Here is a 27131-nt window from a genome sequence, read left to right as displayed (position 1 = left end):
GGAACTGCACCATTCAGCTGGCACCACAAGGTTCCGCATGTAAGTAGTTCCCCTGTGCAGGCTAATTTGCATGGACACAGACGTCAGTTGCTCATGCAGAAAAGCCTTGCGCTTAGTTTGGTTTTTTTTTGGGAAAAGACTGTACAAGGATCAAGGAGCTGTGAGTTGACTGTTTTGTAAAAGTTTATTACTGTTTTTAATAAAAGTTCTAATTGGATGATATTAATTGTCAGACTTGCCATCTTGAAGAGATTATAAAGGAGTCCAGTAAGAGCTGTTTAAAGATATATTAGTACAATGTGAAGAACTATTTTGTTTTGAGACCTCATCCAGGGCAGTAATGCTGGTGGGGAAAAAAAACAAAACACTTGCAGAAAGAGACTGGGCTTGTGCAGAGGCAGGAGCTTACTGTTGGAGCTCTGCCTTGGAATCAGGGGAAAAGGAGAAAGCCCTGTTTGTTTGACACAGAAATAGTGGTTACAGAGAACGGAAATCTATCATTGTCAAAGAGTGGAGGAGACTGTGAAAATAAGAAAATCCACTGCCAAGGTAAGGAAGAAGTTCAGACAAAGTTAAAAATAATTAAATGAACAGGAACACAGAATTTACCTGTTCTATTCAGGAGTGATTTACAATTTAAAATCTTTTTTGGATGCTAGAACTACTGTCAGTCCATCTGGCTTAGAACCCACATAAATATAAGACAATCATGATAGATTGACTGGCATTAAAACGTTAAACCAATTTCTTTCTTGGAGATTATTTGTATTTTCTTAATGATTACTCCCAGTAGTTTCAGCCTCAACTTACTATTGTATAATTCCTTGTATAAAAGCATGTAAATTGATTTAAATTTTTCTGGATTATGAAAATTATCCTGATGTGAAATATCCATTGTATGCTTTTTCTTTTCCTTATTCGAAGTATGTTTGTAATACTTTGTAAAAATACTATGTAAAAATCAATAAAGCATTAATTAAAAAAAATAAAATGTGACTGGGAAAACTGTAAAGTCTAGATTCCAAGCAGAAGTGAATGAGTATTGCATAGCTCTGAAACCAGTTATCTCCCAATGTGAAACTTTTCTGCCAGAAGGGACAAAGTGGAAAAAACTGGACTGAACCAGTGAGAAGCAACTGAACCCCATTTTGTCTTGTATATACTGAGATGTAATTCCACTGCAGAAAAATCAATGTTTTGAGCCAGTGTTACTGTTTAGTGAACAATGAAAAGACATTAAGGGGTACATTTTTAAAAAAGCACGAGCGCGTACTTTTATTTACGCACCAGGCGCAAACAAAGGTATGCCGGATTTCGATAGATACGCGCGTAGCCGCGCGTATTTTTTAAAATCCAGAGTCGGCGCGCGCAAGGGGGTGCACATTTGTGCACTTTGCGTGCGCCGAGCCCTGTGCGCGCTGCCCGTTCCTTCAGCCTCCCCCCACCTTCCCCTACCTAACCCAGCCCTATCTAAACCCCCACCTTTATCGTAAAAGTTACGCATGCTCGAGGCAGGCGTAACATGCGCACGCCGGTGGCCCGCTGGCGCGCCATCACCCGACCCGGGGCTGGACCAGAGGCCTCGGCCACGCCTCCGGAACACCCCGAATGTCGCACCGCCCCCCGACATGCCCCCCTAGCAAAGCCCCGGGACGCACTTAAGTCCCGGGGCTTGCACGCACTGCCGAGCCTATGCAAAATAGGCTCGGCGCGTGCAGGGTTTTTTTTTTTAAGGGTTACGCGTGTAACCCTTTTAAAATCCGCCCCTAAGTGGGACAATTAAACTTTTTTTTTTTGTTTACCAATCCAGGCAAAAAGCCGGATTTCTAAAGGAGATTTTTGAAAGAGTGACTGGAAAAATAATTTAAAATATTTTCTGTTCGCACAGGAAGAGAAAGGGCTAGTAGTTAAAGACAATTGCTTATTCTTTTATTTTATTAGAATATCAGTACATGGTAGGTTCCTGTGCACACATAATAGGGCACATTGTTAGATTGCCAGAAGATATATGGTGAGAGGCAGATAGTTTCTCTTTTTGATTTTTTTTTAAAGTCAGGCTAATAGGTTGTTCCTGCAGTTCCTGGAAAGCAACCAAAGAGAAGAGGACCAGAGTAACAAAGGCAGGAGTGCTTTGATCTCAATCAGTGCCACAAACACCTATTTGGAGCATCATACAGCTAAGTTTGCACTCTCACAACAGCCTAGGTCTGGCTTGACACTACTAACATTCACTCAAAAGCAAAAGAAATAACAGAATTACAGGAAGAAAATTATACTTACCTAAGAGAAAATGTTCAAAGACACCGCAAGTTAGAGAGCAGTACAAAGCATCAAGTTCAGAGAATGCATTGGGGTTATGTAAAATACAATATAAAGAGAAAGAGTGAGGAGTCAAGATGGCCACTGCTGCAGGACGCTGAGTCCCGCTGCTTGCATTGTTTTCCAACAAGAAAGGTTTTTTCCCCTAATTTTCTTCTTTTATTTGATGAAATGCCTCACAAGAGGAAGGGCAAGGTTACCTTGCCCTCCAGGACAGCGTGTAATAACGGACTTCGCTACCTTAGGAGTTCAATCGGGGGAGCCATGCGCCGCTGCAGAAGTCTCGAGAGGAGTGAGACTATCGCCAGGCGAGATTACACTGAGCCCCCCGGATCCCCGTTATGTAGCTCTCCCTTCGTCGACGCTGGAGGTATTGCACTTGCTGACCCAAGTTTGGTCGACGAAGTTCAGGACGGAGGAACCCCCAGCGCTGAAGGAGCAGGGATGGGAGTATCGGACCAACCCCCAACACAGCAGGAGTGGGAGATCCCAGAAGGGGGGAACCCTGGCGTGGGAGTTACCCCACCAGGAACATCAGACCAGAGGTCTAGATGGGAGGAGGTAGGAACTGATATCCCAGTGCCCTGGGAGTTTAAAAAACCAGCGGAGATAACATTAGACTCCCTCTAGGACCTAATGATGGTCAGTGCCCGTACCCTTAGAGACCAATCTCAGCAGATGGGGGTAATGGTGAAGAGACTGGATGTGGTGGAGAAGGATCAGAGAGAAATATTTTCCCAATATAATACGACTATCCAAGAAATATCTGTTAAAGTTAAACAGGTTCAAGATTTGAACATTTCTTTAATGAAAGATCGAATATCATCACAGAGAAGAATTGAGTCGATTGAGAATTATTTGAGACATTTGAATATCAGAGAGGTGAATTTTCCTAAAGTGATGGGTGAACCAGTGCTAGTGACTTTCAAAAGATACATGTCTGAGGTTCTAAAGATCCCTGTAGAATTGCATCCTTCTTTAAAAAAAAGTTATATTATTACCTGTTAAAGGTGTGGTTACACAATTACCTATGGGTGAAAACAGGGTTGACTTAGAAAACCTTACGGAGTATCTGGAAAACTCAGGCTTGGAAGTGATTGAGAGGGCAGTTCTTTTTGTGTCCTTTTTCACTGAACCAGATAGAGCTAGGATGATGAAAGCTTATTTCCAAAACATTAACACTCCTTTTATGGGGGCCACAGTTAGGGTCTATTCAGACCTTTCTAGGGCCACCCAACAACGGAGGAAAATGTTTATTAATATGCGACCTGAGGTTTTGGCCAAAGGTGCTACTTTTCTTCTAAGATTTCCATGTAAATGTGTAATAAAATATGTGGGGAATACCTATATTTTTTTCATGCCCGAACAGCTGAGACAGTTTCTAAAGGGGGTGGGGCATAACCATGTATATTAAGGGACATATATAGTGATGGGCTCCTATCAGCAGTAAATGTGGTATAGATTTCCGAAATTCTCCTTGTAATTTCCTTTGGTATCCTCCCTCCTGTATTTCCAATGTAAAGCAGTTAACTATTTCCTTAATCCATATATTTAGACTATATGTGGATGTAATGTTATATTAATTTTATTTCTTCTTGGTAATGGATTTCTGTATTACCTTACAAAGTTCTCTTTGTTATATTATTTGAAAATTAATAAAATATAAATTAAAAAAAAAAAAAAAAAAAAAAAGAGTGGACAGTATTGTGACTTACCTGAATAACTGTTTGACTGCATCTTGCTTCTTTTGAGAGATACTTAGAAGAAAATGCTAAATTTCCATAGTGACTTAGTTGGTAAAGACTGTTCTGAAAACTGTTCTGTTATCTCAATTGCAAAAGATTGAAAGTGAATTACATTTACTGTTGGTACACAATAGCTGATGAACCTGGTTTTAACATCGCCAGCTCATTAAATTTTATTTATTTGCATTTCATAATTGTTAACACAATAAAACTTTTGTTAATTTTAAACAATTCTTTCCTACATATCTTTCTTACTCCCTGCTTCCCCTCCCAACCTCTGGGAGCTCCACTGGCTAGGTGGGATTTCCCATTTCTTCTAAATTACCCAGTCGGGAAGAGGGCAACCTGTGGCACCACTTTAGTTGCAACTTGATTCCAGTACCACTGACCTACCCCACTGCCACTAGGAAACTCGAACCACCGTAGCAGAAGAGTCGCCATTTCCACCAGTTGCAGCTAGGGGACGCTACACAATGCTCTGTGGGCAGCCCAGTCTGACAGCAGCTGATTGGGATGCTGGGGAACCGGCACGGTTCGGGAGCACCGAGCACAGCATGTAAAACAGTAGCTGCTCCCCAGAGGGGGTGGAGTCAGCAAAGGCTAAGGACAGAAAGGGGTGGGGCTACACGAATATAGCAAGAGATTATTGGCTCGAGAGGAGTCATCTTCCTCTAAGGGCTGTATTTCTTGCCACAGGCTGTACTGCAAAAAAGTTTTTTCAAGTGCGGGTGGTGGATGCCCTAGTAATGGCTGTGACCAGGCACACCACTATCCCTGTGGAAGGGGCTGCATCTTTGAAAGACAAAGGACAGAAAGATAGAGCCCCCCCTAGTGGAGCTTGCTAGTCTCCTCAGTGACAGCGTTGTGTATGTGTCTGCTCGGCTCTGGTGGTTCTGGCTGTTCTTTGCTGGATTCCACAGGCCCCAGAGAGCGTGGAGATGGCCAGGAGGGAGTTTCTCGCAGCCTTTTTGGAAAACTCCCTGTATGATCTGTTACAGAGTTCTGCCTGGTCGGGGTCTCTTGTGGCTACACAAGTGGGCGGCTGACTCTTGGTCTAAACCTCTGCTGGTGAATTGCCCTTTAAGGGCTAACTGCTGTATGGGGAGGATCTGGACTGGTTGGGTACAAACGTCGGGGATCTCAAAGCCTAGGCTTGGCAGCAGTTAAAGGCTGCACAGTCTATAAAACTGGTAGAGATCACAGACACTTCTGTTCCTCATGCTGGTATCGGCCAGGAGAGCAATATTTTGGAGCCACCTCCACCAAAATTAGTCCTTTTGCAGGGCCAGAAGTCAAACAGGGGTTGCTAGTTCCTCTTTCGGAGCTGGTAGAGCCTCCTTATGAAGTTCCACGGGTTCGCACTCTTTCACCTGTAAATAGCCATCTACTGGAGTTCTTCATTGAGTAGACCAGCATAATGCCTGATTAATGGGTGTTGGCCATCATTCGTGCCAGATAAGCTTTGGATCTGTATTGCCCCATTTGAAAAGTTCTTCATGCTCTCCTCTCAATCTGCTCTGGCCAAGCAGAGGGCAGATCGCAAGACCCTGCTGAAACTGCAGCTCTTGCGGGTAACGGTACCAGTGCCCCCAGAGTGGGGGTCATGGTTGCTATTCCATTTATTTTATGGTACCCTAAAAGGATGGCTCATGCCATCCCATTTTGGTTCTCAAGGCCATGCACAACTGTCTGCAGGTTCCATGGTTCCGTATGGAAACTATGAGGTCAATTCTAGCTATAGTTCAGCAGGGGGAGTTCTTGTGCTCACTGGACCTATTGGAAGCCTATCTCCATATTCCCATTCTGGACAGGGATACAAAGTATCTTCACTGTGTTGTGCTCTGAGCATAGTTCAGTTCAGAGAATTACTCTCTGGACTTGTGAAGACACCTTGAGGTTTTCCCACGGTGATGGTCATTGCTCTCTGGTGCAAGAGAATTACGGGCCACCTATATCTCAAAGATTGGGAGTTTTGGAAAGTTTGGGCTGGGACATCATTTTGGCCAAAACTTTACCTACAGCCCTCGCAATCCCTAGAGTAGCTGGGGTATGCTTTGATCCTCAGATGGACCAGGTGTTCCTCAAGGATGAGAGAGTGCGCAAGATACTCAGCCAGGATCCAGGGTTTCCTGGATCTTTCAATTCCTTCCACATGGAATTATCTGTAGATGCCTGATGTTGGCGACTCTGGACTGGTTCCAAGGGCCATGGATCCCATGCTCCCTATCCAGATGGTGGTCTCCCCCGTCACAGGACTATGCAGTTCATCTGCCTCAGCCGGGCGGTTCACCAGTCTCTGCTCTGGTGTTTATTCCCACCCCATCTGTTGAAGGGAGTCAGCCTAGCCACTCCGTATAGATTTTGTTCACGACATATGCGAGCCTCTTGGATTGGGGGGGCTCATTGTCAGGAGCAGGTAGCCTAGGGGTCTTGGGTCCCTGAGGTGACCTCATGGTCCATCAACTTGTTAGAGGCCAGGGTGACTCATCTGGCTCTTCTCTGTTTTCTTTCCGTTATGGCAAGGATGGGCCATTTGGGTCCTTTCACTGTGGTGGCCTCTGAATTGGGAGAGGGAACCGGGAAGTTGCAGGGTCTTGGCAGAGACATTGCTCCTTTTCCCCATGGGTGGAGAAGGATCTCCGGTTCTTTTCAGGGGCACATATTACAGGCCTGGAGAATGTCCAGGCTGACTTACTCAACTGCAGTCATGCTAGAACCCAAAGAATAAGATCTGAGCTCAGCTGCCTTTCACACGATTTATCACAGGTGGGGTTGGTCTCAGGTGGAGTGCTGCCTACCCAGTGGAACATGAAGGTCAACCATTTCTTTAGCTGGTAAAAAAGAGTGAGGGTCGATGGGCAGATGCCCTCGTGCAGCCCTGGCCAGAGGGGGAATTTCTGTGCATTTTTGCCCCGGGGGCATTTAGAAGCAGTCTGCTGCTGCAAATAGAGTTGAAGTGCAACAGAGTTGTACTAGTGGTTCCAGACTGGCCATGCAGGCTTTGATAACTGATTTTATCTGGTTCCAGGTGGATTGCCTCATTCACCTCCTGATGGCGCAGGGGTCTTCTGTCTCAGGGGCCCATGGTCATGGAGGATCCAGTTCCATTTTCTTTTAGGGCTTGGCTCTTGAGAGGAGATGACTATGCAATAAAAGGTACTATTTAGCAGTGGTCTCTACACTGCTGCTATTTCACACATGGTCCACCTCTTTGGCATACATTCATCTAGTGCTGTTTGAGCATTTCTACAAGTCCAGGGCAGAGTTCCATTGGCAAATTGCAGTTCCTTGTATCTTAGTCTTCCATCAGGTGGTGGTGGTGGGGGGGGGGGGGGGGGGGGGGGGTTTGGATAAGGGGTTGGCCTAAACTCTTTAAAGGTGCAGGTAGCAGCTATCTCTTGCTACTGAGAGCCCAGCGCATGTGTTTCTACAGCAACTGCCCTGGATGTTGCATACTTAAGAGGAGTGAAAAGGTTACGACAGTTAATGGCCTTCCCAGTTGCAATTGTTCCACATGCGGGGCTCGGAGTTGCAAGCCTCATTTTGTCAGGGCCTTTTTCTAGTGATTTTGTCAGATGCAGTGGTTTTTTGACCAGTGTCGTCTTTTCTGCTGAAGGTGAATTCGATGTTTCATATCAATCAATCTATCTTCTGATGTTCGTCTGGCAGGAGTGTGGACCTGAGCATCATTCTGGCAGGTGCGGAGATGTATACAGGCTTCTCCTGCGGTACTTGGCGGTAACGAATGCTTTCCATAATTAGGTCAAATTTTTCTCCTTTTTGGAGGTCTGCGTACAGAGGAGGCAGCCTCCAAGGCTACTCTGGCTCACTGGATAAAGCAAATGTTGCTTACCTGTAACAGGTGTTCTTTCAGGACAGGATGTTAGTCCTCACATATGGGTGACATCACAGGATGGAGCCATGTACGGAACACTTCTGTCAAAGTGTCCAGAACTTTGACTGGCCCCTACTGGGCATGCCCAGCATGGCACTAACACTGCAGCCAGCAGGGGTCCCCCTTCAGTCTGGTTAAAAAGCTACAGGTAGTGCCAAAAGTAAAATAAGAAAATGTTACGAACCCAACACTGCGGGGCGGCAGGCAGGTTTCGTGAGGACTAACATCCTGCTGTCTTGTGAGAACACCTGTTACAAGTAAGCAACATTTGCTTTCTCACAAGACAAGCAGGATGGTAGTCCTCACATATGGGTGAGTACCGAGCTGAGGATGTCCAAACATGCACCAAATGTACTCAGGCGTGCAAGGCACTAGGCCTGGGATGAAATTTGGCCGAGGACATCCTGAACCCCACCGGGCAGGCAGAAGGGTGTTGGTACGTCATGTTATAAATAGGTTGCGCAAGACAGACTGGCCAAAGATGGAATCTTGTCTTCCGGCTTTGTCTAAGCAATAATGGGCTTTAAAAGTATGGAGAGAACTCCAGGTGGCAGCCCTGCAAATGTCAGGAAGCGGCACCGAGCATAGGTGTGCTACTGAAGTCGCTATGGCCCTCACAGCGTGTGCTTTAACACAGTCTTGAAGTGGAATGCCTGCTTGCTAATAGCAAAAGGATATGCAGTCCGCCAACCAGGAGGAGAGAGTCTTTTTACCCACAGGCTGCCCCAATTTGATAGGATGGAAAGAGACAAACAATTGTAGAGATTACTTACCTGATAATCTCATTTTCCTTAGTGTATGCAGATGGACTCAAAACAAATGGGTATAGGGTGCTCGTGCTAGCAGTTGGAGACGGATCTGATGTCAGCACGGGTACATATACCCCTGCAGGAAGTGCAGCAATTCAGTAATCTTCCTTGCAAAAGCTGTAGCTGACCGATCAATTAAATGAACAGGATTACCCTGACCGATTGATAGTAGCTGGAGATCATCAGTGTTCTCAACCGGAAGGCGTCGACACCTGGCAGGGTGGATGGCCTATTATAAGAAAACATGGCTTACCGTGAGTCGGTGAATCCCCATGTATGCCGGCAGCCGGGCGGGATGCTGAGTCCATCTGCATACACTAAGGAAAACGAGGTTATCAGGTAAGTAATCTCTACATTTCCTAGCGTGTAGCAGATGGACTCAAAACAAATGGGATGTACAAAAGCTACTCCTGGACTGGGCGGGAGGCTGCCCGAGGACCTTGTAGGATTGCCCTCGCAAATGCTGTGTCCTCCTGGGCCTGGACGTCCAGACGGTAGAATCTGGAGAAGGTATGGAGGGAGGACCACGTCGCCGCTTTACATATCTCTGCAGGTGACAGCAGCTTAGCTTCTGCCCAAGAGGCCGATTGTTTATTCTGGTAGAATGAGCCTTGACCTGTAGAGGCGGTGGTTTTCCCACCTCTATGTAGGCTGCCTTGATAACTTCTTTAATCCATTGGGCGATGGTTAGCCGTGAGGCCGCTTCCCCTTGCTTCTTCCCACTGTGCAGGACGAACAGGTGGTCCGTCTTTCGTACTGCTTCTGACATGTCCAGGTATCTGGACAGCAGTCTGCCGATGTCGAGATGGCGCAGCATTCGACCTTCCTCCGACTTCTTCAAACCTTCCGTGGTAGGCAAGGATACGGTTTGGTTGAGGTGAAAGTGGGAGACCACTTTGGGTAAAAAGGATGGAACTGTGCGAAGATGGATAGCCTCTGGAGTGATTCTGAGAAATGGATCACGACAGGATAGTGCTTGTAGCTCTGAGATGCGGCGTGCTGAACACACAGCCAGCAAGAACACCATCTTCAAGGTTAACAATCGGAGGGACAGGCCTCGAAGGGGCCTGAAGGCTGATCCCGCCAAAAATTCCAATACTAGGTTGAGGTTCCACAAGGGCACTGGCCACTGCAGTGGTGGGCAAATGTGTTTGACTCCTTTCAGGAAACGTGAGACGTCTGGGTGTTTGGCAATGGTGTTGCCGTCACTCCTAGGACCGTAGCAAGACAGCGCTGCTACCTGAACCTTGAGGGAGCTGAGGGACAGACCCTTCTGAAGTCCATCTTGTAGGAAGTCCAAAATGATAGGAATCTTAGCGGCATGCGAGTTGGTGCCTTGAGAGTCGCACCAGGCTTCAAAAACTCTCCAGATCCTGATATATGTTAGGGATGTAGAGAACTTGCGTGCTCGGAGGAGCGTATCTATAACCGGCTCTGAGTATCCCCTTTTCTTCAGTCTAGCCCTCTCAATGGCCAGACCGTAAGAGAGAATTGAGCCAGATCCTCGAGGAGGATGGGACCTTGCAGCAGCAGGTCCCGGTAGGGAGGCAGAGGTAGAGGGTTCCCTGCCAGTACTCTTCTCATGTCGGCATACCAGGGTCTTCTTAGCCAATCCGGGGCCACTAGAAGAACTAGGCCTCTGTGTCGCTGAATCTTGTGTACAATGGCACCCAGCAGGGGCCATGGAGGAAAGGCGTATAGCAGGATCCCCTGAGGTCACGGCTGTACCAGGGCATCGATCCCCTGAGCCCGAGGATCCCACCTGCGGCTGAAATATCTGGGTACTTGAGCGTTTGACCTGTCCGCTAAGAGGTCCATGGCTGGCGTCCCCCATTGATCCACAATTATCTGAAAGGCTGTGGGTGACAGCTGCCACTCCCCCGGGTTTAGGCTTTCTCTGCTGAGGAAGTCTGCCATCGTGTTGTCCTTCCCGGCAATGTGGACGGCGGAGATGTCCTGGAGATTTGCTTCTGCCCAAATCATCAGGGGAGTTATTTCCAGGGACACTTGTTGGCTTCTGGTTCCGCCCTGACGATTGATGTATGCCACCCTGGTGGCATTGTCTGACATCACTCTGACCGCTCTGTCGCGAAGTCTGTGGGCAAATCGCAGGCACACTAGTCTGACTGCCCGTGCCTCTAGTCGGTTGATGTTCCACCTCGACTCTTCTCTGGTCCACCGCCCTTGGGTGGTGAGTTCCTCGCAGTGTGCTCCCCATCCGTTCAGGCTGGCATCTGTGGTGAGCAGAATCCAGGTTGGGGAGGACATTCTTGACCCCCGGCTCATGTGGCCGGGCTGCAAACCACCACCGTAGCTGATACCGCACTCTGGCCGGTAGAGGTAGGCGTACGGTGGTAGTTCTGTGATCGTGGGCTCCATCGAGATAGAAGGGCGCGTTGCAACGGTCTCATATGAGCCCGCGCCCATGGCACCACCTCCAGAGTGGACGCCATGAGGCAGAGGACCTGTAGGTAAGCCCGAGCTGTGGGCCGGCTGGCGCTCAGCAGGGCCTGTAGATGACTCTGGAGTTTTGACTTTCTCTTGGAGTTCAGACTGACCTTGTCCTCTCGGGTGTCGAATTGGACCCCTAGGTATTCCAGCGACTGGGACGGCTGTAGGGAGCTCTTGTTTATGTTGACTACCCATCCAAGGCTTTCCAGAAGAGCTATAACTCTGTTGGTTGCCTGGTGGCTCTCCTCCGGTGATTTTGCCCTGATCAGCCAATCGTCCAGGTAGGGATGGATGCGAATTCCTTCCTTCCTGAGTGCCGCCGCCACTACTACTATTACCTTGGTAAAGATTCGCGGCGCGGTGGCTAACCCGAAGGGTAAAGCTCGGAAATGGAAGTGCTGATTCAGGACTTTGAAGCGTAAATAGCGCTGGTTATCCCGATGGATTGGGATATGCAGGTAGGCTTCCGACAGATCTAGGGAGGTGAGAAACTCCCCTGGCTGTACTGAATTCTTGACCGACCGTAGAGTTTCCATACGAAAGCTGGGGACCCGTAGGTGTCGGTTGACTGACTTGAGGTCCAGGACGGGCCTGAAAGTGCCCTCCTTCTTGGGTACTATGAAATAAATGGAATAATGCCCAGAATTTATCTCTCCTGCAGGTACTGGGATTATGGCTTTTAGGGCCAGAAGCCTCTGTAAGGTCACTTCTAGTGCCGCTGCCTTGAGCGGTGAACAAGGAGATTCCACAAACTTGTTCGGCGGAAGCCGAAAGAAATCCAAGTAATATCCTTCTCGGATGATGGCGAGGACCCACTGGTCCGAAGTAATCTCGACCCACCTGCGGTAGAAGAGGGTTAGCCTGCCCCCTATGGCTGCTACCCCCGGATGGGTCGGCTGATTGTCATGTGGGGTGCGGCCGGGGCCAGAACCCGAGCCGGTTCTCTTCTTGTTGTGCTTAGTCCGAAAGGACTAGTTCCTGGCCTGGGAACGAGGTGCTCGATAGCGAGTCCTGTAAGGGTTGAAGCGCTGCGAATTTCTACCTCTAGAGGGTCTAGAAAAAGAACGCTGGCTCCTCCTCGCCCTGTCTTCTGGTAGACGGGGTAATGGGGAGGCACCCCATTTAGTAGCCCAGTTCTCGAGATCGCTGCCGAACAGTAAGGAACCCTTAAAGGGCATTCTTGTGAGTCGTGTCTTGGAGGACGAGTTGGCCGCCCAATTACGTAGCCAAAGCTGTCTCCTGGCTGCCACTGAGGAGGACACTCCCTTGGCTGCCGTACGGACGAGGTCAGAGGCTGCGTCAGTGAGAAATGCAAGAGCTGGTTCCATGTCTGCTCCCTGGGTGTTGTTTCTCGCCTGTGATAAACAGGAGCGTGTCACCACGGTGCAGCAGGTCGCGATTCGTAGGGACATGGCTGCTACCTCAAAAGCTTGTTTCAGAATGGTGTCCATGCGTCGGTCATGCGAATCCTTGAGGGCCGCTCCCCCCTCAACCGGAATGGTGGTGTGCTTCACTATTGCGTTAACTATGGCGTCTACCTTGGGACACGCCAACAGCTCCTTGGACGCTGGATCCAGAGGGTACATGCCTGCCAAGGTCCGACCCCCTTTAAATGAGGCCTCCGGTGCCTTCCATTCCAGATCGATTAGCTGCTGTGTTGCCTGTAGGAGGGGAAAATGGTGAGCCCGATGGCGCAGGCCCTCTAACAGGGGGTTCATTTTAGGGTCCCCTGGGGTATCCTGGCCTGGAATGGCCAGTTCCGATAGGCATTGCGAGACCAGGCCTGAAAGATCCTCTTTCCGAAAGAAGCGCCTCATGGTCCGATATGGCTCTATCTCCGAGGGAAGTTCACCCTCCTCGGGGGGCTCCTCACTTTCCTGGAAGCAATCCGAATCCCCATAAGCGGGGCTGTCGGGTGGTGAGTGGCTGCGCCTAGGTCTCGAGGGTCCAGGGACCGGATCAACCGGGACGAAAAGACCCATTCGAGGAGCAGACTGCATCTGGACAAAGGCGTGAATCCCTTTGAATAATTCCACCCAGGAAAGCGAAGCCGGATCTGGCCGTAGGGGCACCAGGTCTCTCGGGTTCCCTGCTAAGTCCGGTGTGCTCCCTGAGGAACTGCTGGGCTGGGGCCGGTCCTGTCCTGGGACTCCCATGGCCTCCTCACATTGGGCACATAGTGAGTCTGCTTCCTCGCTCTGTGTGGCTCTGAGGTTGCATGCTGAGCAGAGGCTTAGAGCTTTCATGCCAGATTCTGGAGGTGCCGGATCTGCGGCCGCATGGGCTCTCTTATGCTCCATTCGCCTGAAATTCGGTGTCGCCCAATAAAGTGCGCCTAACAAGAGCGCTTAACAGCGTGCGCTAAGCTTAGCAATTATCGGCGAAGGTCAGTAGGCAGGCAAAATGGTGACCTCCTTGGCGTGCTGCCTCGTAGGCAGGCCCAGTTAGTCCACACTTCTTCGGAGACCAAGTAAAGATATACGCCTTACCTTGTCTTCGGCGCTTCCCGGCTGTGACCTGGGTGGTCTCCGGCTGCGGGGGGAGAGGGTGAGTACCTTCACCGCCGCGCATAAGGAAGTGCGCCCGCTACCTCTAGGCCGCTCCCGAACTCGTCTCGCTCAGGGGACAAGTCCATGCCGGGACCGAGGCTGCCTCTAGGCCGCGCCCGAACTAGTCTCGCTCGGGGGCCAAGCCGCGCCCGAGCCCTTCTCACTCAGGGGCTAGGTCCCTGCCGCGAACAGGCCACCGGACCGAGGCTCTCGCTTCCGAGGGACCACGGAAGTCAGCTCGGGAAACTCAACTGGGTGAGGAACCTCCAGGTATCACCAAAGGAGTGCGGGGCTTGCTTCAATGGGTTTCTTCTAGGAATTTTGTCGTTAGAATTTGGAAACACGCTCAGCGAGCGTGAGGTAGCTCCAAACTGCTTTGGAGACGGAAATTACTGAATTGCTGCACTTCCTGCAGGGGTATATGTACCCGTGCTGACGTCAGATCCGTCTCCAACTGCTAGCACGAGCACACTATACCCATTTGTTTTGAGTCCATCTGCTACACGCTAGGAAATGAGTGCTTTTCCTGTGGGCAGCTGTACGGTCTAGGTAGAACGCTAGAGCCCGTTTGCAGTCAAGGGTATGCAGAGCCTGCTTCTCCTGGATTGGAATGGGGCCTGAGAAAAAAGGTAGGTAGTATAATGGATTGATTGAGATGAAACTCCAAAACTACCTTGGGCAAGAATTTAGGGTGAGTGCGGAGTACTGCCCGGTCCTTCAGAAGTTTAGTGTAAGGCGGATAGGTAACTAGAGCATCCCTCGCCAACACCCCACCCCAAGACCTACACCCTACACCCACCTCCCCTAAGGAACTACAAACCTAAGAAATTGCCACTCAGCACAACCATATACATTTTCCCACCTCTACCATTGTCATCCTGCGCTTACACAATTTTGTATATAACCTGCGTACACACTAATTGTTCCTTTTTACCCCTGTATATAACCTGTGTACACATCAATTGTTCCTTGTACCCCTGTACATAACTTCTCCTTATGTATCCACTCACCATTCCCCCCCCTTTTTTCCTTTGTCTCGTATACCCCCACCCCTCCCCCTCCTTATTTACTGTATATTACCTTTTAATTATTTACTATGTTACTTCGTTTATGTTACACAATGTTCCATGTAAAGGCTTTGCCTATATATCCTTGGTTGTAAGTTATCTGTAAACCGGCACGATGTGCAAACGGTTGCCGGTATATAAAACAAAAATAAATAAATAAATAAAAATAGAGCCTGTAATTCACTAACTCTGTGAGCGGAAGTGATTGCCAAAAGGAAAATCACTTTCCATGTGAGATATCGAAGGTCACACAGGACTGAAGAGGCTCAAATGGTGGTTTCATGAGCTGACCCAAAACTAGGTTGAGGTTCCAAAAAGGGGCCGGAGGACACAGAGGAGGCTTGAGGTGAAGCAAGCCCTTCAAAAAACATGTAACAAGGGGTTGTATTGATATGGGAACATCCCCAACACCTTTATGGAAGGCGGCTACCGCACTGACATGCATCCTGATGGAGGAAGTTTTTAGACCTGACTCTGACAAGTGCCAGAGATAGTCCAGAAACTTCATGATTGGACAGGTGAAGGGGTCAAGGGACTGAGAAGAGCACCATGACGTAAACCTGGTCCATTTATAAGAATAAGATTTTCTCGTGGAAGGCTTCTGTGAAGCAATCAGGACACGGGAAACTGGTTCAGAAAGGTTAAGAGGCTGAAGGATTAATCTTTCAACATCCATGCCATGAGGGACAAGGCCTGAAGATTGGGGTGGCTTAGGCACCCGCCGTTTTGAGTGATTAGAAGCGGGTCCTTTCCCAAGGGAATGTGCCTGTGAATGGAGAGATCCTAAAGTATTGGAAACCACTCTTGGCGCGGCCAGTGAGGTGCTATCAGGATCATGGTTCACTTGTCCTGACGTAACTTCACGAGAGTCTTCGAGAGAAGTGGAAGTGGAGGGAATGCATATAGGAGACCAGTTGCCCATGAAAGGAAGAACGCATCTCTTGGCTGATAGTGTTGGCTGCGAGTGAGAGAGCAGAAGTTGTCTAGTTTGCGATTCTGAGGTGACGCAAACAGGTCTATTTGAGGATGACCCCATTGTTGGAAGATCAAGTTCGCTACTGAGGGGTTGAGAGACCACTTGTGCGGTTCAAAGGTGTGACTCAGCTTGTCTGCCAACACATTGTCCACTCCCAGCAAGTAGATGGCCCTGAGGTACATCGAGTGGGAGAGGGCCTCCGCTCAGATCTGTGCAGCTTCCTGATATAGAAGGTAGGAGCCCATCCCTCCCTGTTTGTTGATGTACCACATGGCCACCTGGTTGTCTGTCTGGATCAGGATGACTCGATTGGAGAGGCAATCCTGAAATACCCTGAGAGCATATCTGATTGTTCAAAGCTCCAGGAAATGTATTTGGTGTTTGGCTTCCTCTGGAGACCAAGAGCCTTGTTTCTGCAGATCGGCCACATGGGCTCCCCAGCCGAGGTTGGAAGCATTGGTGGTGAGAGTTATTTGAAGGTCTGGAGCCTGGAAGGGCAAGCCTTGGAGGAGGTTGACCTGATTTCTTCACCAGGCAAGAGACTGACGGAGTGCGTCTGTTACGTGGACAATGGTCAACAGGGTCTGAATGGACTGAGTCCTTTGTGACCTTAGAGTCCACTGCATGACTCATGGCCAAGCGAGCCATTGGGGTGACCAGAACTGAGGACGCCATGTGTCCCAGAAGGATGAGAAAGCGGTGTGCGGTCGTGGAGTGCTGAGACCGCAGCTGGTGTGCAAGAGACACGAGATTGAGAGCTCGCTGTCGAGGCTGAAAAGCATTTGCCTGCAAGGTGTCCAAGTCTGCCCCAATGAACGATAAGGTTTGATATGGGACTAAGTAGGATTTGTCGTAGTTGACGAGAAATCTGAGCGAAATTAGAGTGTAAAGTAAGACGTAGAGACGATAGAGCAGCTTGCTGAGTGGGAGCCCTGATTAACTGATCGTCTAGATAGGGGTAGACGTGAACAATTTGAGTCCTGAGGAAGGCTGCAACCACGACGCGGCATTTTGTGAAGACTCATGGTGCAGACACGAGGCCAAATGGAAATTCGGTACTGATAGTGCTTGGGGCCTACTAGAAACCTCAGGTATTTGCAATGGGATGGAATTATTGCAATATGAGTGTATGCATCCTGGAGGTGTAGAGAGCAGAGCCAGTCTCCTCTTTGTAGAAGAGGAAGAAGAGAGCCCAAGGTTACCATTTTGAACTTTTCTTGCTGGAGATACTTGTTGAGGGCACATAGGTCCAGGATTGAACACCCCCCGATTTTCTGGGGATTAGAAAGTACCAGGAATAGAACCCTAGGCTGTGCTGAGAGTATGGTACTGGTTCTATTGCTTTGGACTGGAGGAGGAGGGAGACCTCCTGTTCCAGAAGGATGGAATGATCGGATGTTCTCCACGTCGGTAGAGGTGGGGAGTCCGGTGGAATGGAGAGAAAGTTCAGATGATAACCCTGAGCAATTATCACCAGGACCCACTGGTCTGAAGTGATCGAGTGCCACCTGGTGTTGAAATGGCACAATCGACCTCCCACTGGTATATGGGGCAATGGAAGCTGGCTGCTGCTCTCTATGCAGCAGTCAAAAACCGGAAGCAGGACCTGGTTGAGGAGGTGCTTGCGGTTTTTGTTTTCGTGTCTGACGAGACTGGGTTTTTTGAAACGGTCTCGTAGAATGGGTTTCTAGCTGGTGGCGGGTAGGATTTCTTCGGGCAGAAGAATGACTTCTTAGGAGTCCTTTCGGAAGGGCTGTTTTGAAGAGTACTCAGAAGGCATCAGAGAGAGCTGTCTTAGGGTCTCATGATGGTCCTTGAGTTCCGCTACCGTTCGTTGAATCTGCTCGCCAAACAGATTATCTCCTACACAAGGCAGGTCGGATAATCTGTCTTGTACTTCAGGGCGAAGATTGGAAGACTTGAGTCAGGCCCATCTTCTTGCCGAGAGAGCTGCAGATACCCTGGTAGCAGTGTCAAAGATATAGTAAGATGATCTGATCTCATGCTTGCCTGCCTCAAAACCCTTGTTTACTAGGGTTTGGAATTGATCTTGAAATTGCTGAGGCAGGGAGTCTTTCAAGTCTTGTATCTGCTTAAATAAGGCCCTATTATATTGGGTCATATAGAGCTGATAAGAGGCAATTCTGGAGATGGGCATTGATCCCTGGAAGATACTGTGACCAATGGCATCTAGAAATTTCTGTTCCTTGCCTGGGGGAAAGGAAGTGTGAGGTTTTGATCTCCTTGCTCTTTTCTGGGCAGATTCTACAACCACAGATTGGTGATCCAATTGAGGTTTGTGAAAGCCTGGAGCTGATTGTATGAGATAGGTGGTGTCAGCTTTCCTGTTGCCTGGAGCAACAGAGCCAGGATGTTCCCAGTTCTTTTTGAGGAGATCGAGAAGAACCTGGTGGATAGGGATGGAGGTTATTTCCTTGGGAGCATCCAGGAATTGCAGCAACTCCATCATTTGATGCCTATCATCCTGCTCCATCTGTAATTGGAAGGGAACCAATTCAGACATCTCCTTCACAAAATTTATAAAGGAAAGGTCTTCTGGAGGAGAACGCTTTCTGCTTTCAGTTGGTGAAGATGGTGAAGGCAAATAATCGGTGTCTGGTGAAGAATCATCAGTCCAGGTATCATAGGGATCAGCACCTGCTCCTCTAGGGACTAGAGGAGGATGGGGCGGTGGGATCCCTGAAGGTCCGGGTCTAGGCTCTGAAGGACTTGAAGGAATAACTAGAGGCACCGATGAAGGCATCGAAGGCACCGGTGCAGGCATCAAGGGCATCGATGGATGGCTCGGTGGCGCCGGACGTATCGGCACAGATGGATGGATCGGTGGCATCGACGGCCGTATCGGCATCAATGGCTGAGGCATTGGCAGAACTCCCGATGGAGGGATGCGGAACGGTGTTTATCCTCCCGATGACAAAGTAAGCGGGGAGGGCATCGGAGCCATCAGTGACCCAGGGTCCATCGGTGGAAAAGCGGTCATGAGTGCTTCCATCCTCGACAGCAGCGGTGCCAACGCTGCTGGAATCGGGTCCGTGGTCGGTTCCGCAATCGGTACCGGTATCTGAGGAACTTGGAGTCGATACATCGCCTTGTTGATGGCCTCCTGAACCATCTGGTCCAGTTCTTCTCGGAACAAGCAGCCCCGGCTCCGGAACAGAAGGAGGCAGAAGCATAGCCGGAGGGACCACCTTTAAAGGCGGAGTTGCGGCTCCCGATGCCCTGTCGGGTGAGGGTGGCCTCGGTGACCCGGTCGCCAAAAAGGTCGGTGCCTTTTCTGGACGGGGTTTCTTCGACGGCGGCTCGGACGATGGCGAGGTTGATGATTTCGCTCCCTCGATGGTCCGAGACTTTCGATGCCGGTGGCGATGTTTATCTCTACGATCCCCACGATCCTGAGGGGGAGTAGAGGGTGTTAAAGGCCGAGAAAGTCATCGATGCCGGACGGTCACCAGCCGGAGGTCGATACTGGCGCGAAGTTGATGGTACCAGTTCTGACGACGTCGATGCAATAGACGGCGTCGGGGTTTGAGCACGGAAGAGAAGTTCCATTTTCTCCATTCTAGCCTTGCAAACGTTTGGTGTCATTAGGGCACATTTGGTGCAAGTTAGGACATCGTGCTCACATTCGAGACACATTACACAGACTTTATGGGGGTCTGTGATGGACATGGTGTGATTACAGTCCGGGCACCGGCGGAACCCCGATGCCATGGCCATGAAAAAATTGAGCCGCGGAACGGTCGATGGCCAGTAGGCCGCGAGGGCCAAACTCGATGGTAATAGACGGAAAACGGATGTTGGCATAGGATTTGTCTTATGGTGTGGGGATTCTTACTGCAGCCCTCACTTTCTTCTGCCTGGGTAGATGAAGCTTTGGTACTTTCCACTTGGCATGGCTGGACTGTAGTAGGATGAGATAGAAGGAGAAATGTCCTACATAGAAACACAGAAAAGGTCCAAATGATCCATCCAGGCTGCCCAGCAAGCTTATGGTAGTATCTGTCGTGCTATGAAGGTTACCCCCATGCTTATCAGTTTCCTAGACCGTAAAAGTCGAGGCCCTCATTGGTTCCTTTCTGAATCCAATTCCTCTTTCCTCCCTGCTGTTGAAGCAGAGAGCAATGATGGAGTTGCATCAACCTTATCAAGGTTTATTGGTTAAAGGTAGTAATTGCTGCAACAGCAAGTTACCCCCAAGCCCTCTTTTTTCTTCATTTCCATCCGGGTATTTAGCCTTACCTTCATTTGCTAACAAATCGAGTCGACAAGGACTTGATTTGTCTCGTACCGGTCTAAGCTGCTCTGCCGCTCCCAGCTGCTGCTGGAAGCTCTCTACCCTTCGGGGTGAACTCTAACCTGGGTATGGGGATCCACAGTGTTTATCCCCATACCTCTTTGAATTCTTTCACAGTTTTAGTCTTCACCACCTTCTCCGGAAGGGCATTCACCACCCTTTCTGTGAAGAAATATTTCCCCAATGTTAGTTCTTGAGTTGTCCTCCCTGGAATTTCATTTCACTGCTACACCAATCTAGGACTCACCCAGGAAATGAGACTGTATTATTTCTAATGGTTCATTTTCACTATCTGGTTGAGTATTTTTGGCCTAGTTTTAACAGTAGTGTTGGTTTCCTCACTTTTCTCTTTTCCTCCTGTTGCAGGTTACAGGGAAACGTCATAGTTTTTTTTTTTTCTGGTTGACACTTTCTTGTTTTTCATTTGATAGGGTCAGAGCCGAAGCTGTGTCAGAAGAATACTGGGTTCTTGCTGCTAGCACCCCCTCCTAAATAGTGGCTGTTATGTCATACAGGAAAACAGTCTGCCACCATCTGCAGGTAGGGGGAAATAACCAACTTGTCATGGCTAGACTGGGGTAGCAGGACTAATGGAAAGGAAATTAACAGGGAAGTACATTTCTCCTTTGCCACCCTACTGTATGTAGATACACTGGATTGAACACTCACTAAAGAAGCTCTCCCCCCACACAGTCCAGGGCTTTGGTTCCATAATGGTGGGTCAGACAGCAGCTCTCCATACATGAGGGGCACAGAAATCCTATTTTGATACCTGAAACTATTTTATTTAGCTCATGCCTTTTCATTGGTAGCTCAAGGTGAGTTACATTCAGGTACTGTAGGTATTCCTACAGTATTTTATTCATTTGCAGTTAACATAGGGCCAGAGCTTTGACATGGCTGCAACTAACCTATACATACTATGCTCCTCCCCTCCCAACAATGACTAGAAGTAATAAGAGGAGATTAACAGCCCAATTATTAAGAGTTTTTCCCCTCCAGTTTTAAAATTTATGAAAACAAGAAATGGCCCTGTACATCCATGTCTTCTTACACCTCCATAACACATGATTATACAAGACCACATTATAAAAATTCATATTTCCTATTAAAGTTTTTACAGCAGGAAACAAAATTGCAATCACAGCAAACATGGTAACCACCACCAGCTGGAATCTTACAAGCAGATCAGCTTCACCAGTTACCAACAAGTAGCACAGTCCAGGCACATAGTGCTGGGATGCTGGCTCAAAGCTCACTTACAGAATCTTTATAAGCCTTTATTTTATAGACTAGCATCACAGCAGGAAAATCAGTGAAGGCATCTTCTCACAAACACTGTCCAAGGATTTTTATTAAACTTACAAAAAATATTAGGGACATCCACCTATGTCCCAACTTCAGGTGAAAATTATAACTATTTACACATTTGCAAGTACAGGAAGGAAAAGATTTCTGGACTGTCAATAGATTAAGAGTTCAGCTTTAGAAGGTACAGCTTGGCCTGAAGACTGGTAGGGTGACTTACTGGTCCCACACTGACAGTTGCCTTCTCCTCACTTCCCAGTCACTGCCTTTGCTCTCCAGCTGTTAAACAATTGAACTGCAGCTGCTGTGTTAAGCACTATTCTTTCCCTGTGTGAAGATCAGACAGGTTCCATGGCATCTGTAAACACTCCTCAGACTGTGAAGGAAGACAGAACAAGTAGTACCACTCTTAAAAGGCACAGACCTTACTAAGCCTTAAAGCTGCTAGATTTCCCTTGCACTCCAGGTTTTGGAATTTTTTCTGCCACTAGCCCAGGGAACATATGCAGTATAGCAGAGCACCACAAGAAAGCAGGAAACTTCAGATTATGCATTTATCCTGGATACAAACGCAAACTTTTCAGCTTTATATTTTAAATTTCAATGAGCATGATAGCCTTCACTGGTCTCTTAGGAATATCCTAACCCTTCTGACTAAAGCAAGTGTTGCAAAGGACTTCCCGAGAGCCCCCCAGACCTCCAGGTTACCTGATCATAACCTGTGCGCGCAGAAGGCTAGCTCAGGTCCTATACAAGCTACTGCTACAAGTTAACTGTGCCCTTCACCTTCTGCCTTTCAGGGACAGCACTAGACTGAGAAATTGAATGAGGGTTAGCTCCCAGTACCTATCATCCTCTAGGAGGGAAAGCATTAAATGGGCACACTCTTATTCAGTAAAGAATCAGTCACCACCCTCAACCAACAGATATTTTGAGAAAGGGGAATCAGTAGAAATACAGTTTGAGAATGGCTAGTGCCTAAGCCCAAACTGGTTACTGTGATCAATACCCTTGAACCAATCAGACTGAAGGATTTCATAGACCCAGTCCATGTTTTCCAGTAAAATTTCCCCTATAAATCATGACATATATCACATCAGTATTCCATTTATAAAGGGGAAAACATTTGGAAAAATTATAAATAAAAATGTGTAGCTTTTTTTTTTTTTTTACAGCAATTTCAGAAATAATATGTATTATTTATACAGATTGGCTAATCTGCATATCATAGTATTCAGGGTAGGGCATTCAGGTAAATGGCACTAAGGCTTGTGCATCAATGACTGAGGCGGGGTGCACTGTGCCCAGCACATGAGGAAATCCCCTCCTCTCTCCTCTGTGGCCTATACCAGAATCACACTTTTCCTACCATGTTCCTCACAACAGACAAGGGTTTGACACAGGGACAGACAATAATATATCCTAGAAAACCACACCAACAAAAATGTGGGTGGTGTATGTATGTACACACATTTTGTAATGTATATGCACATACAGCACATACAATAGTATATATAAACTATGGGTACATAATATAAATGCACTGTGCACCAATGCATACATTATATGCACATACTTTATATATGCCTGTAAGTATGCAGACAGCATTCTGTGTGTGTGTAAGAGAGGATGTATGCACAGGGTATACACACCCTACAAAGTACCAATACTTTGCATGTGCATTTCTCTCGCATACATTTTCATTCACATCTACTGTTGAAATAAACCATATCTTTGTAATATAGTCCTACAATGTGCCCACATGGAAATCTGACTGTGCTGTGTTCAGAGTAAAGGCCGTGTCAGGAGAGAGAACAGCACTAGGGGAAGCAACTTATCATCCCAACTACTCATTGAAGAGGAAAAAGGACATGTGCCATGCTAAAACACTACAGTTAAAGTAGTGCTAGGATGCAGAATAGGATCTCCAAAAGGACAAACTTGCATGCTGTCAGGCAGATTCTTCTGAATGGAGGAACACAGTGGATATAATGAGTTCTCTTGATTTCTCAACATCATTTACAGCAGCATTAAACAAGTTTACTAGCAAAGACTAAACAGAAGCAGTTAATAACCTAGTCTTTTTCCTATTGTTACAGATCACAACCCAGTACCTGGAACCCTCTCTGGCCCCATGGACTGCAGCAATGATCTTTCAGCACTGCTCTGGGACCAGCTAAATTCTTTCCTTTCCTCAGAATAAGGTGCATCTTTCCCAAAAGATCCCATCAGACAGGAAATTAGAGCCCATCTCTTGCACTGTGGCTGTACCACGACCAACATGCTTTGAAGTGGAATATGTTTTATTAACAAACTCTGCCCATCAGGGCAGGTACTATTCTAATGCTCCACTATACCTCTACATTGGGGATTCACTTATACCAATGCAAACTGCAACAAAGGCACTTGTCTTCCAGTCATCCAAAACCTGTAACAGACTCAGATAAGGAACGCCATCTGTAGCTGGTAGTGCTAAACTGACAATTTACTTTGTACAGATGAAGTGGATAAAGGATCTTCAGAAGGAGAGCAGGAATGCTTTAGAATGGTCAGCGATGAGTGAAATAAATGCAGATGTTGGCCAGGGGAAGCCACTATGTCCTTGCTTCCAGTTTCACCTGACAGGGGGAATTAATACATTAGTTTCACTTCTGGGGTCTAATTTACTAGTTACTTTGGTTAACTATTACAGATTTATAACATAGTCTTATCAATGCTGTTGTACTGTAATTGCTTACTACTCAACTAAATAATGTAAATAAACTCTTCATGATACGTGCAAAATAGGATAGTTTGCTGTAAGGTATAACCAACCTTAAATAATGTCTAAGAAAGTTCTTTACATGTACTGCATTCACACTACAGGAAGTAAACATTCTCAGCATTGTGTGTCAGAGGTTATTACCCCGATTGTCCACAGCAAGCATGCTCCTCTGACCACGCTCTGTCCATGATGCAGACTAACTTTCCAGAGTCAGTATATGTGCCATAATCCTCCTGCAATAATTCCTGAATTTCTTCTGGCCCCAGGGCTCTGCCTGGTCCTCTTTGCCCACCGTCCTCTTTCCCGACCTCTGCATATTCCTCTTTATTGAGCCTTGCAAAGATTCCACAGTGGAGACAGGTCTGACATGGTTAGAATAGAGGAGCAGGGAGTACACAATCTAAATGCACAGGCTTTGAACAGAAATAAGCTTCAAAAACAAAATAAGGTGGAGGAGAAAGTCTTGCCTGCCCTTTCTGAACTGTGTAAGGTTCCCGCTATACCATGCATGGTTTGTGGGTCACAATGACACTGCATCTCCTGCAGCCAAGGAGCACATATGCCCAATCCGTTCAGTCTTTCCAATAAATTACAAAATAAAAAGCTTTAGCAGAATGAAAAGACAGAGAAGTAGGTCTGCACCAAGGGTACCTTGCAGGTGAGGTTACAGAAGATGAGATGATCCTACCCTCACAGCACAGAACCCACACATCAGGAAAGCAGCAAAGTCCATAGTGAGCAGCAACTTTGCAAATCATGTTTCCTGAAACGTGGTGAAAAGAATAAGTATTTGCAAACTTCTTGCAGTTTTGTTTGTGTCTCTTCCCCTTACAGACAGTGATAGTAATAAATGAGCAGTTTCTGTGCCAGTGCAATGCCCCATGTCGTCCGGTCCATCAGGCTGTACTCTCCCATGGCACCTGTGGCTCCACTGAACCATTCACCACCTTCTTGACCTTCTTCATACCCTCTGTCACACCTGACTTTGTCACCCTGTAAGCAGAAAGAAGGAATTAATCTGGGAAGACAGCCTCAGTGACAATGCCCAATAAGCTTCTTAAAAAGACTAAGGGGTCAGGGATAACATCTTTATTCTCTTGTTATAGGCTGAGTGCTGGTAAAAAAGTGGGGCACTCTAAAAGGTATATACTTTTATAGTACCTTTCAGACAAATGGGAACCCAAAAATTTTAGTTCTAGGATAGGTTTTAAGGCTTCTTTCAGAGCAGCTTGGATCATTTAATCTTTTACTACAAAATGGTATACAGCTAGGTGTGTCTAGAAAGTAGTGCTAATGCCCAGAGCTGCTGGGGTGTATTGCATTGGTGGCCAAGAAATATAGGAAAGAGCAACAATTTATGCTAACTAGAGTTACAATACAGACTAGTGTCAGCTGGCAATAAGGAGTCAGCTCTAGAGAATTCTGCTCTATTAGGCTGAGGGTACTGTAAATGTTTTCCATAGCTAGCAGGATGAACTAGCCATTACATTTGGGTGATGTCATCTGATAGCACCAGACAGACTCGTTTCTCTAAGCTAGTAAGTAGAAGCTCTATTGAGCATATGTGGGAGCTCCCATGCAGGCATTGCCTTGTGAGTCATCTCAGTCTATATCAGAGCTAAATCTAGCTATGTAGTTGACTCTTCAGGGAAATGGGTGGATATTCCATGGCTAATCTATCCTATCTATGGCAAACACCATTTATAGTAAGCAAATTTGCTGACTCAGCCATTACAAGTGGGGAGTCACAAGCTGACGGTTGATGCAGAGAATTTACTAAATAAGCAATCCAGACGCCATCATGGAGAGTAGCAGACTACTGCAAGAATAGGTTATACAAGACTACCTGCTTGAATTTACTGTCAGTCCTTGAGAGATTGTCGAGACAGTAACGGGACATATGTGAACTAACAACCAAGTTGCAGCTTTACAGATGTCTGAGAGGCACTTCTTGTAGATGAACAACTGAAGAAGCCATAGCTCTCACTTGAGCTTTGACAAAATCTTTTATCTGCACACCTGCCATGCATAGCAGTGTTGAATGTATTCTGCTATACAGCTGGACAATGTATGCTTGGAACTGGTGCACCCAGCATGGTAGTGTCATAGAATACAAACAACTGAGAAGATTTACGTTGTTGCTGAGTCCTTTTCCTGTAATAAGATAATGCTTTTTTGCAGTCCATGGTATGAAGGGTTTTCTCCTGCTCATGGTCATGAGGCCTTGGAAAAAAAAAAAGAAGGTAACAATGGATGGATATAAAAAACTGAGGTGATCTTTGGCAGAAACTTCAGCTTGGTATGGAGGACAAACCTGTTGTGGAAGAATTGCAAGTACACTGGATATTGAACGAGAGCTTGGATTTGCCAGCTCTTCTAACTGATGTAACCACTATGAGGAACAGTACCTTCCATGTCAAGACCTTAAGCGAAGCTGACTCCAAGGGTTCAAAAGGAGGCGGTTTCTGCACTGGAGGTTTAACATGCCAAAGTTCTTTCATGAATTTAGATATTAATGGATGAGTAGAGATTAGCTTACTATCCACCAGAGCATGAAATGCCACTACAGCATTGAAATACTCTCACACCAAGGACCTGACAAGACCTGAATCAGAAAGGCCTTATTTTTCTTTTTTAGGTAGCACTAAAGTGCTGTTGTGGGTGCTGCCGAAGCAGCAAGGCAATTACAAGATATAACAAGTTGAAAAAAAAATAGAATTTCAAGTTTAGAGAAAAAAGTATGAGGAGAGACTAAGTACATGTTCGTGCTTGGGCTTAGACAAAAAATGAGCAGAGGCTCACGAGGCAATGCCCACCTGCGACCTCTCTCACATGCTCAGTAGACGAGTCTGTTTGGTGCCGCTGGATGACATCATCCACATGTAATGGCTAATTCAGTCTGCTTCTCTACAGAAAAACAGCTTAAATACATA

At 47.3% G+C, this 27131-nt stretch overlaps 1 protein-coding gene and 1 long non-coding RNA gene across 3 annotated transcripts in view; one reads left to right on the top strand and one right to left on the bottom strand.

Moving 5' to 3' along the window:
• The first annotated feature begins 132 nt into the window (after nt 1-132).
• On the top strand, nt 133-23665 carry LOC115098161. The gene is made up of 3 exons (XR_003858436.1): nt 133-549; nt 20558-20666; nt 23534-23665. It is a non-coding gene; the product is annotated as an uncharacterized LOC115098161 (long non-coding RNA).
• The window catches only part of GPR107 (G protein-coupled receptor 107), a 271212-nt gene continuing 265543 nt past the window's right edge, over nt 21463-27131 (bottom strand). For both annotated transcript variants that reach the window (XM_029614537.1, XM_029614536.1), the window contains exon 18: nt 21463-25191. In XM_029614537.1, coding sequence (XP_029470397.1) covers nt 25095-25191 — 97 coding nt within the window. In that variant the 3' untranslated portion in view covers nt 21463-25094. The remainder of the gene's footprint in view (nt 25192-27131) is intronic.

This window comes from Rhinatrema bivittatum, chromosome 8 (assembly GCF_901001135.1).
Source record: "Rhinatrema bivittatum chromosome 8, aRhiBiv1.1, whole genome shotgun sequence".
In the NCBI taxonomy this organism is placed as follows: Eukaryota; Metazoa; Chordata; class Amphibia; order Gymnophiona; family Rhinatrematidae; genus Rhinatrema; species Rhinatrema bivittatum.
Note: the sequence above shows the minus strand (reverse complement) of the source record. Positions and strands in the feature narration are given on the sequence as shown.